At 41.7% G+C, this 12,618-nt stretch overlaps 1 protein-coding gene across 8 annotated transcripts in view; it reads left to right on the top strand.

Moving 5' to 3' along the window:
• The window catches only part of il1rapl1b (interleukin 1 receptor accessory protein-like 1b), a 133,792-nt gene that overhangs the window by 10,688 nt on the left and 110,486 nt on the right, over positions 1–12,618 (top strand). For all 8 annotated transcript variants that reach the window (XM_051123458.1, XM_051123456.1, XM_051123460.1 and 5 more), the window contains one exon: positions 6,521–6,621. In XM_051123458.1, coding sequence (XP_050979415.1) covers positions 6,540–6,621 — 82 coding nt within the window. In that variant the 5' untranslated portion in view covers positions 6,521–6,539. The remainder of the gene's footprint in view (positions 1–6,520; positions 6,622–12,618) is intronic.

Below are 12,618 nucleotides of genomic sequence, written 5' to 3'. Positions count from 1 at the left end.
CATTTATTCTGTGAAGACCCAGGGACGTTTTACCTCACGGAGTCTGAACAAGACATAATGTGTTCGGTTTACTTGGGAAAAGATGCGATAGAGAAACCCTCCGTAATTTCCATACTCGCACAGAAAGAAGATGCGTTCTCAGCATCGCAGATAAGGGACGGAAGCGAAACGAGGGTCGGACGCGCCTGTCCCGCTGCTGTAGGACGCGTGCGAGTCGTGCTAAACGCAGAGCGTAATGGGCCGTAAAGCAGCACGAAGACTGAATTATTCAGGTGTTGAATTTCAATAGTGCTGTGTGTTTGGAAAGATTTGGGTTGGATTCTCTTATCTTTTATTAAACACGCGCCAGGCGTCCTGACAGTAAAGAAGTGCCTCTCTCCGCAGCTCTTCTGCATGCGGCGCGCGTCACGAGCGGGGTTAAGGCACGAGCGCGTTCTCCGCCTCCAGAGTCTGACGCACGAATGCTGAATTAGGGATCTTCATTACCATCCGCCTGCCTCTCCTGCTTTCCAGGCCGCCGAGGAGCTGTCCGACGTGTGTGTTCAGTGTTTGAAGGAGACGCGTCTGAATCGCAGCATCTGTACAGAACCGTCATGTTTTGTCTTCAAGACAGAATATGAGTTGAAGGAGGCTCTGGTTCACTCGCTGGTTTGACTTGCCTTTGGTCTGCGTGAGTCCTGTCAGAAACAGCGGCCAATGAGGGCATTAGATCACAAAATATCAAGCGTCACTGACTGCAAAGAAAGAAGCAAAAACACACTTTGCAGTCAGTTTTAAATGTTCAACTAACTGATCTGGTGTTGAACATGAAGAGCAAAGTAACTTGTGGACGAGGATGTTCTTGCCGCCCGACTTCTTCGTTTTCAGCACTATATGTTTATTCGTTCAAAAATGAACTCTTTGGTGTGAATTGATTTAGTGAAATTCAGACATTTTGAGTGAACGATCTATAGATGGATGGATGGATGGATGGATGTTTATAAATATTAGTGTGGTTAGTGTGCAGACGTCGTTCAGAGGAATTAATAGTACACAGGTCCTTTTACATTTATGGAGATTAATGCTTCAGTCCAGATCCTTTTCCTGTAAAGCCACATGATGCCACAACATACATGTAGATAAAGCGCCGATCACACAGAGCATCATAACACAATAACAGAATTCATATTAGCAAACACGACTGCATGATGTAATGTTATGCAGGCCGTTCGCTGAAGTACACATCTACAGAAATGAGGCTGTGATGGAGTGGTGATTGATGGTCTGTAGTTTGAAGTGAACGTGTTCTCCGGTGCCGTTTCCTGTTTCCTGCCGTCCGCTGAGAGCAGCTCTTTGCTCCCTCCTCTGTAAATGTGTTTCGCTGTTTGATTCTCAGGAGGGCGAGACCCGTCTAACCGGACAGTATCGGGCGGGTCAGTCCACGGGTCGCGTATCAGAAGGAAGCGAGCGTCGGCGGGCGGCTCATTAGCGCTGGTCAGCGGCTCCGAGCGCAGCAGGAGAATGAACAAGAGTCCAGCGGCACGCATCACTCAAACTCAATAAACCCGTTTCCCTCTGAGCCCGTACCGACACAGACAGACTCTCACTGCCACTGTTTGGCTGATTTCACCATGCGTGTGGGTTTTGTTCAGAGGCAGTGATGTGAAATGAGCTTCAGCCGCTATAAAGTGCAGATACGGTGGAGTTTCCCAACGTTTTCTAGGAGGAACATCCACAGAGCGAGGCGTGCAGGAGACGCTTCGGGGAGGGAGTTTAGTCACGGGACTGCCGTGCTTTCGGGAAAGCGCACTGCTGGTTCGTGGGGGTTTATGATTCACACGCTCAATCACGATTCGCTAATCGTCTCTTTCTGGCACTCTTTCTTTTTGTCTCTTGACAGATGACGGTGATTTGTTATTGTGAGAAACATCAGATTTGTTTACGGTTTGGATTTAAAATATAAACGAATTTGAATGATATACTGTGTAAAGCAAAAGGTTCAGTGTTTGAAAAGATGAGTACTGATCAGTCTCTTCTAACCACACACTGCAAACAGCCAAGTCATCTTTAGTGCTTTATACAATACAGGCTGTGCAAGATTGCCACAGTGATGAACAGGAAAATAACAGAATCCATTCAGATTCAGTTAGTGCTGTAAAGCAGCTCTAAAAGACAGTAGTGTCATTATGCAGCTCCGTTCGGTTCAGATAGAGCTGCACGATGAATCGTATTTTAATCGTGACCACGATTTCAGCTTCTCTCGATTTATTAAGCAGAATTTCTGGTCTGATCCTCACCTTCACTGGTTATTTATCCTAAAAACAAGGTTTTCTCTTAAATCGATCCATTTTCTGCTCAGTGGGCTACTTAACCTTCCTAACCTGGCAACCATGCGCACACACAGAAAATATATTAAAAAAAAAAAAAAAGCTCAGATGAGCGGAAAACGCAAACATGTAAACTGGAGTTCAGTGATCTCTGTTGAGATATTGGGCTTCATTTATGAAACGAGCGTACGACAGAAAATCGGGCGTATGGTCGTTTCTACGCGAAACTTGGAGTTGATCAATATGGACGTGAGCGGTGGCTACGACCAAATCTCACATCAGGTCTGAGCTCGTGTACGCAAGCTTTTGAGCTTGAATTTGCGTGCAGCATAGAGAATTTCGGAGAATTGTATAGTGACAGCATTTTGTTCGCAAATAGCTGCATAAACAGCAGACTATGAGGATTCACACATCGTCGCATCAGCACCTGCTGCACTTCGGTGAACGGAGAAAAACAGAAATTAAAAGGAATAAAATAAATAGGCATAGCCTACACGAAATGTATTTCTGTTAAATAATTAACAGGTTAACAAAAGATGAAGAAAAAACTCTGCAACAAGTATAGGCCACTTTCATTTTCGTGACACTCTTAGTCCATTTTATTTGTTATATCTTTACTTTATTAAAAGCAGCTGATCGCGCAGGCGCCTCACGCCGCACACACACATTTCAGCGTCGCTAACTAGACATTTCAGCCATTAATCAAACTAAAACGCAGTCAACCAAACATAAACGTTACACAGCTCAGTTCAAAATGTCTGCTGTAAAATCAGAATACAGCGCCAAAATAAACGTTGCATATGTGAAGGATGATTTATGTGGATATTGGAACACTTTTTACATCATGGATAATAGTTTTTTTTTTATGTCTAAATATTTTTTCTTTTATTTTATTGTTTTGCATTTCAACAACATCATGGATAATAGTTTGACAACCAAATGTTAGTTGGCAAAAAATGGAAAGATTTGGATGTGGATGAGAGACGCTCGTGAGCCCAATGCCGTTTAGTTTTGTTTCTCATTTATTCATTTTGGCTCAACGTTTATATTCTGTATTCACTAGCCTAATTTGTGTATTAATTTATAGTTTAATATAATTTTTTTTATTACTCATTTTTCATTCTTGTTCTGTAATACTGTTTAATTTAAAGGGTTTGTTGTGGATTAAGAAGAACTAAATAGGCTATAATGTTTATAAATAAACTCCAGGGTCAAGGCTTCCACATCGGGGTGTTTTAGGGGGCGTGATTTTTAAATGCCGATTGTTTTCAACCGCCACATTTATCAATGTACGATCATTCGTACGACGGGATTGGCGACATACGACTGATTTGTGCGCTCGGATCTGCGCTCGTTTCTATGTTGGATTGATAAATGAGGCCGATTGTGTGTAATCCAGCAGGTCTGTGTTCTTTCACGCGGTCGCTGCGACTAAATCTGCGAGCAGAGGTGATCTCTTGATTTGTGCTTATGTTAAATTGCAAAAATTCTGATTAAATGATTTTTTTTTATATGCAAGTATTTCCTGATTAAGAATTGTGATTTTCATCTGGTACAAATATCTAAACATTCTTAAATACTTAAGATTCAAAATCTTTTTTTTTCCTGACAAATTTATTAAAACTAATATCCAATATCTGCCAGTGGGGTCCGAAAAAAAAATTCAAAGGGAAAACAGGTTTATTTTTCTGATGTCATTGTAGGTGTTCAGATATTTAGTGAGTGAGAACAAGAAACAGTGAGTGAGAACAGCCTTTGCAGTGTGTATGTATAATTTATAGTATTTATTGAAAGATTGGTGTGTGTTTGAGGAGGTGATGGGCTCTGCTGACCTTCAGTCAAACGCTCATCTGCCAGCGTGACTGTAACACTCCTCATCTGAATAGAAACAGAGAATCAGCATCTGCAGCGCAAACGCTCACGGATCTCTCTCTCCATCCGTCTCTCTCTCTCTCTCTGTCTCACCTCTGAGATGCGCTAGCGGATAATGCGAAACAGAATAATTCAGGGCGCAGCAGCTGAGGTTTTGCGTGGGTGAGCTGAAGGTAGAGATGGAGGCTCTCGCAACAGTTTCTCTCAAATAGAAATGTTAATGACTGGCAAAGGCAGCTGGCACATCAATTTTTCACCCAGTTCCACAAACAGGAGAGAGAGAGAGAGAGAGAGAGAGAGAGAGACGGGAACGGTGGAACCTCTAGACTCTCAGTTTGGCACCGTCTCTAACTGCACAACAGAATTTGGCTGAATATAATAGGAGATAAAGGAAGCGAAGACAAGCTAAAGAGGCAGAGAAACGATCTGGTATTCTTCTCTCTTGCCTTTTCTGAGAGACAGACAGAAAGCTAGCCGTGGCCAGTCTGTCTGCGTGTGTTTGTCTACAAATCCGCGTTTCAGGACGTGTTGTTGGTTAAAGCAGAACGGTGACGTGTGCAGGTGAGAGCGGCCGAGCACTAACATATCAATCTCAGGCCCGTCGCAACAATTACAACAGCATCGTTTCCTTGGAAACAACAGAAGGATGCAGTGCATATTCAAATGCTGCATGTGTTCGGCGCTCAGAACGTCATATTGTCGGATGGTGAATTCTGTGGAATCGCTAAAGCCTTTAATCCGTGTTAATGTGCTGCGCGTCTCTGATGCATTAGATGCGATCCTCAGATCATGTGGGGCCGCACGCGCTGGAACCATGGGAAGTTACAAACTGTTACAGTGCGTTTGGCAGGCGGCACACACGCTTTATGCTTTGGCTTTTTTGCAATAAAGCGATGAGATGAAGAACACAGAGATGTTAAGGAACTTCATACCCGTAGGGTGAACCCAAACCAATGCAAACGGGCCTGTAGCGTGCGCTAAGAGTCAACCTTGCGTGTTTTTCATGACGGTTCTCCTGTACCGATGAGTTCTCCTGAGTGATATTTAGTCTTTTAGCAGATGACTTTATCCAAAGTGATTCTGACAAACGAGGAACACTGAGTTCTTCTGATTCTCTCCATTTCTTTCTTTCTGTCTCTCAGTTCAATTAAATTCCAACAGCTTTACTGGCGTAGCAAAAGTACACTTTGTTCTGCCAATGCATTAAAATGACAGATAATTAATGTAGAACACTTGATCAGTTGAATTAGAACTAACAAAATATAAGGAAATGAAAATGACATATAAATCATATATAAGTGTGTGTGTATACGTGCACATACATACATGAATACACACACACACACACTGTGGGTGGGATGTATATTGACACAAATTTCACGATTAGAGTTTGGTTTAATCGAACTCAATTCTATTCAATATCCATTCGTTTGGATGTATATCAGGTAAAATATCCATCAGTTTTTCTCAAGAAAAAAAAAAGCTTGACAAATTGCACATAAGGCAGTTTATAATAGTAACATTTTAATAACTTTGTAATGACATAATCATGTTTCTTTTCCAATCTGGTTAACATTTAAAAGTGGCTGTCATAAGAATCTGTGTTCATGATGGATTTATTCAAACATATTATAACTGAGAACAGGTTCAGTAAAAATATAATGAATATGTAGTTGAGTGCATGTGTTGATCTCATTGCTCCTGTCTGGAGTTATTTTTCTATCTGAATATGGTAAATGTAAATGTGACGTTACGTGACATTGATCTCAAGCTGTTTTATTGACGTCCTTCTGCGGTTAAATCACTGATCGGTCGATTATATGATTCATGATTGATTTCAGTAAGTTGTTCTGTTTCTGATGTTTATTCATGTGTGTGTGTGTGTGTATTTATAGATGTATATAATGTACACGCATACATCTCTGTGTGTCTGTCTGTTGTGTAGTGACAGCCATCTGTTCTTTCATAGGTGTTATTGTTTCATTGTTTTTCATAGTTTGTCTTCATGAGGGTGTCCTGTTGGCGTGTGGATGTCATTTCAGGGCACGTCTGCAGATGTTTGCAGCATATGATGTGTTCTGGCTGGATTTATCGAACAGGGAATCAAAGATCTGTGCCTTTGCTTTTGGCAGGCGCTGGGTTTCTGTGGGAATTCTTGAACAAATGTGTTGTGGACACAGAGATTGAGGACCGCACCGCGTACAGCCAGATGCAAACGCACGTATAAAGCGGTAGAGACTGACGTCACCCGTCGTTGATCGCGTGCTGCCGTCTGACGTGATGAAGCGCGACGGATCAGACAGATGAGTGTGACCCTCGTTTGTGTTCTTGTGTCTCTGCAGGAGATTCACACAGTGAAACATGAGATCACGGGTTCCTCTGCAGATCCTGCTGTATGCGACAGTCATCAGAAGCCTGAAAGTGGTGTCCAAGCGCGGCTCAGGTAAGAAACGGCTCGCTTTCCTCATGACGTTCCTCACTGCTCATCCTCTGTCCTGATGGGATCGTTTGACCCCTGTGTGTCTCATTCTAGTTTGTGATTCTGGAGATTGAAGTAATTCTTTCTCACTGGTTCTTTGCAGCTTCTTTGAAGCATTTCTGGTTGGAAGTGTTTTTGAGTTTCTCGGGAGGTCGAAATGTTCTCGCTGTTCTTCTTCAGATCAGTGTGTTAGTTTTACTCGTCATCAGATGACAGCTGAAGCTCTTGGGTTCTGTGTTGGATGTTCTTCTGAAGGTTTTCTCGAGGCATCAGGTTGTTGAAGCGTGTGAGTGTACGTGTGTGTGTGTGTGTGTGTGTGAGAGCTCATTCACATCTGCATTCATCAGACAGATGAGCTCCTCTACATAACAGACTCAGTGTTTGTGTTAGTTGTTACTCTAATAATATTTTGTACTAATGTAGTTTAATATTACTGTGTTGGTGAACAATGTTGGGGAAAGTTACTTTTAAAAGTAATGCATTACAATATTGAGTTACTCCATAAAAAGTAACTAATTACGTTACTTAGTTACTTTTTATAGAAAGTAATGCGTTACTTTACTTTTGCGTTACTTTTTAAATCTGGTTAGGGCTTGATTGTTTGTTTTTAATATAAAAAGTTCTATTTTTGGCTAATGGCTTTGAGAAAAGTAAATTCACGTAAATTCAAGTAAATTCACAATAAAAAAAGGAAAACAAATGTTAGATTATCTTAAGTAATTTTTGCTTATTAGTATGGTTGAATTGGATCATCGAAAGTCGGCAGCAAAGACATCAGTTAATAAAATGGGAATAAATGCATAAAAGATATTTGTATTATTTAACATATTTAATTATTGCATGTTTGCGTCATATTCTGAGTTGAATTTCGCTGTTTTTATTCATTTTGAGGAATACTGAATCTGTTTTTAGTGAGTGAGATGAATTAATGCATGTTCACATTTATTCTAAAACTAACATCTTACTCCCGATTTCTCTCAACATGGGAAAAGGACAACTTTAGTCAATAAATGGGGGGAAAAGTAACTGGCGTTACTTATTTTAAAAAAGTAAGGGGGGGTGGGGGGGTTGGGGTGGGGGGGATTAAACCCTACATTATTGAGATAAAATGTCCCCACAAAGATGGCAATATCTGAAATTCTTGTCCTTGTAGGGACATTTTTTTGTCCCCATGGAGAAACAAGCGAATGAAGTTTTTTTTTAAAAACGTAAAAATGCATAAAGTTTCTTGTGAGGGTTAGGGCGATTTAAAAATGATGGTTTGTACAGTATAAAGACATGGTTTGTACACATATAAAACATGGAAGCCCAATGTGTGTGTGTGTGTGTGTGTGTATTAATCTGTGTGTGTGTGTGTGTGTGGGGCTGCAGAGCGGTATCTGTTGTCCCGCTGAGGTCCAGATGGCCGCTCCACTGTCTGTGGCGGGACACGTCTCCTCTGCCATTATCAGGACTAATCTGCGGCAGTGGGGTGTGACGGCAGGCGTATTGCACACATCACATGGGAACATACTGAAGGTGGAACCACAGGGAGAAACACAACTAACAAGATGAATAAGATCCCTGAGGAACAACAAACATGGCCCGACGGGAGATCCGTCTGCATCAGGATCGGTTCACGTGACTTTATTCCAGACGAACGGCTGCTGGACGGTAAAAGCAAAGAGACGCGACGGCCGCTGCTTTAATGTAAGGCGTCAGGGTCAGGATGTGACCTTTTACTGGTATTTACTTCCTCTTATCTGTAGAGCAAAAGGTCAGGTATAAATCGACCCGTACGTCACGCCTGGAGAATTGGGTTCGTGTGCCGCCCGTGTGAATGCAGCGTCGGCCCGTCACAGAATCATATACGTTCGCTCTGCAGAACTGCTCTGCTTATTTTGTCTTCTGGGAAACATCTGCTATAAACAGAAATATGCAAACATCCCCTGTAGCTTCTGATGGCCAGTAATAAATTGAAAAAATAAGATCTTTGAACAAAATTAGAACAGTGTACACCTGTTCAAAGGCTTTTAATGCAGCATGTTTCCATCAGTGAATTATAATAGTTGTGTTTGAGTCATTCAGTCATTCTCAGTGTGAAAGATGAATCTCACCTTAACACAGTCACTACTAGGAAGAAATTAGTTGTGCAGAAGATGCTAAAAAAAGTGTGCAGAGCTGGAAGATTTTCCTCAGTCATATGTTTACTTTAAAACAGGGTCATTTGTGTAAATTAACAGAACTTATCTAAAAACAAATCTGTTTTGTTATTTTTTTAAATAACATTTTGCAGATACGCTAAAGGGGGTGTAAACTTATGACTACAACTGTATGTAGGGGTTAATGCACATGTACGATATAAACCCAGACAGGATGATTATTGTTTATGAAATAAATGCATATCAGTTTATTTTAGAGCTCTATTTCACAATGGACGTCCTTGCAGCTTTGCAGAAAGAATATTACAGTAATAATGACTTAAATTTCTGTCTCATCCACATTTAAATATTCAGTAGCATTAATGCAAAATGACGCATCCGTGTGTTTGTCTGTAAACCTCAGTGGTTTGGATGTACAGCATGAGCCCTGTGTCAGTGCTAGTTAACTCACTTCACTACAGGTCATTTAGTAGTTTGGTCAACATGAAGCTGAAAGATATTGATTGAACTGTAAAATGAAGGATTGTTTGTCCATCCGTGTTGTTCGCTAAAGGCTGCGGTCAAGTCTAACCATTGATTAGCAGTGGTTCGTTATTCACGACGTCCTTCTTCAGATTGGAGGTGTTTGCGGTGACACTGCTGTAGTTCAGCCGCAGCACATGCGTGTGAAATACTGATAAATGAACATGATTTTAGAGAGACTAGAACGGCGATGGAGGAGATCACTGAGACGACCATCAATCATACAGTTTCGAGACGAGCGAGACGCAGAACGACACACTGACCAATCAGAATCGAGTTTCATGATGTTTAAGTGCCCAACTGTTTCAAGTGAGCTCGGATTCTGATGTTTTGTGCGTGAATGTGTGAGTGCGCGAATGTTTCCCAGAACTCAGAACGAGACAAACAGAAAGATTTCCATTTGAAACCAAACGGTGGAAAGAGAGAAAGAGAGCGCTGAATATGAATGTGCCGTATGAGCTGCTCTCTTGTTTTGACCACCATAGAAATGAATGTGTCTTTGTGGAGAGGAATGAATCCACCTGGAGATCTCCAGCGCTTCAGGAATCATTCAGGCTGTTTCGCATGATGTGATGGGAGAAGCAGCAGGTTTTCTTGTGGGTTTTACTCTGATTGTTTTCATTCTATCAGCAGAAACATTGATTTTTTTTTTTCAGCTTACACGTGTGCTTTCACAGAGCAAACGCACAGGTCTTCATGTCTGCGCAGATTTGTCATCTGTTAAAATACATGTGCTTCGCATGTTCTTTGACCAGCTCAGCATGAGTGAAAGACGTTCAGAGCGCTGCTGATGTTAATGAAACACCTGAGTGAACAACACCATTGTGCTTTTTCAGAAGAAAAACCCCTCGTGTAGCACATTATAGTAGACCAAAACAGCTGAGATCTTCATTTGTACACGCGCACCTCGTGATAGGAACAGTATGGTGATGATATAGAAGCGACAGCCAGCGTTGGGGTAAGACATCACAAGTAACGCGAGTTATGTAAACTAATTACTTTTTCAAGTAACTAGTAAAGTAACGGATTACTTTTTTAATTTGCATAAAATGCCAGTTACTTTGTTTTCCCGTGTATTGACTGACCGCTCTCGTGTTGCCATGATGAGGTGAGGAGTAAGTGCGGAGGCGTTGTGTGAACATGATGCTGCTGCAGTTCTAGACTAAATGTCAACATGCATTTACTCATCTCACTCACACACAAACAGATTCAGTATTCCTGAACGGCAGCGCAGCTGAAAGGGTTGTTTGAGCTGCGCCCTCTAATGTTTAGCCTGAGGCACATTCACTTTTGGTGTGAAAGAGCTTTTTCCTTTGCCAAAAATAGAATTTTTTAATATTAAAAAAACATACAAGCAAGCCCAGCACAGATGAGAAAAAGTAATGCAAAAGTAACGTAATGCGTTACTTTCCATAAAACGTAAGGAGCACAATTTGTACTTTTTTAGGGAGTAACGCAGTATTGTAAAGCCTACCTTTCCCCAACGCTGGCGACCGCATCATCCTATATGATGTGTTTGTGATGCGGTGGACGGCGCTGATATCGGAGCGATCTGTCATCGGACTGACGTAGATCTGCAGTCATTAGTCTGCTCGTCTTCATCAGCGTGATGTTCAGATGAATTGTATCAATAGAGAGTGAGTTGTGATTCACACGCCTCTCATAACGATCATCTATCAGCCGCGAGCTGCTTCATTGATCCGCTGATGATTGAAGCAAATACTTGAATAAGACCAAGCGCTAGTGATTTCTCTTTGAACTACAGAGTCTCCGGCCCAGGGAAGCCGCGCCATAGTCCACCGGTATCGCTCATATGTGTGACGTCATACTGTAGTGTATTCTGACATTCATAAGCAATGAATGTGTAATATTGATCTTCTAGCAGCTGTTTTCTCAGTGGGTTGCTCGTGTACTTGTCCCGTCTACGTCACTAGTGATTGTGCTGCATGACATCATCACAGTCTTTAGTCACATGACATGTACGGCTCAGCTGATTGGCTGAGGAACTGTGTCTTAGTTTTATCACGGTCTCATTTATTCTGTCCTGGAGCAAATGAAATAAAAGCGCCCCGTCTCTGACGGATTGAGACACTTCAGGAGTGTTCACAATATACTCCAACATAAGACAGATTTTACTGTGGTAAACGGTGTCAGGATCAATATATCAGTTCAGTTCAGGTCTGATCTGCTCACGCAAACAAACGCATACTAAAGAACAAAGAGCTGCTAATTAGATAAGACAGGGATTGCTGCAAACAAGGCACGTCAGCACAGCACAAATTCACTTAGAGCTCGTCACGTCGCCTTATAATTGATATTAAAGGCTTTTAAATATGGTGACGGGTGGACGTGATCTGTCACCAGAACAAAGAGCCGCCATGAAGAGGGAGACGTGTCAAACTCTCAGTGACGTTTTGTTAAAGATGTCGAATTCGCTCGTTAGTTAAAACGATGAGACGTTCAGATGCTTTGGTCCCGTTCCAGGTTTCCGCGAGAGGAAAGCGGCCGAGCTTCTCTGGGAAGATATAAACCCGTCTGTCGGTAGCCGCGGTCGCCGTGAGCCGCAGGAGATACGAGCATATGGTGACACAATTGGAACAAATAAAATTTGTGAGCGCAGGTTTTCAAAGCTGGAATCTATTCCGCAAATTAATTTATAATTAGATTTTCCCCTTGGGTCAATTCCTTCAATTCCCCACCAGTCGCTTTATTGATTTCTGTTCACGGGACACACTGCAGTGAGTGAGTGTGTGTGTGTGTGTGTGTGTGTGCGTGTACTTGTTTTTGCTACATTGTGGGGACCAAATGTCCCCACAAGGATAGTAAATCCTGAAATTTTTGACATTGTGGGGACCGCAATGTTAAAAAATGATTAAAAATAGTAAATGATGTTTATCTGAAAGTGTAACGATGCAAACATGTTTTCTGTGAGGGCTAGGTTTAGGGTTAGGGTTGGGTTAGGGGACAGACAATATCGTTTGGTCAGTATAAAATGTATAGAAGTCTATGGAAAGTCCCCACAATTCACAACAACAAACATGTGTGTGTGTGTATGTGTGTGTGTGTGTCACTATCTATCTAAATGAGGACTTGCATCAGCTTTATATAAAAACAGCAAACTGATTCAGACTAACCCAAACTAACATTTATATTGCGCATATATTATTTATGTATATTTTGTCAGATTAATCTCATGTCTGGGGACACAATTGCACCAGTATAGCCATGATACACACACACAGTCTATATTCAGCCAGTAGTGTACTGTACTGAGCATGAGACAGATCAATCACACTTG

Source organism: Labeo rohita, chromosome 11, assembly GCF_022985175.1.
Source record: "Labeo rohita strain BAU-BD-2019 chromosome 11, IGBB_LRoh.1.0, whole genome shotgun sequence".
NCBI lineage: Eukaryota > Metazoa > Chordata > Actinopteri > Cypriniformes > Cyprinidae > Labeo > Labeo rohita.
This window is presented reverse-complemented; position numbering and strand designations above follow the sequence as displayed.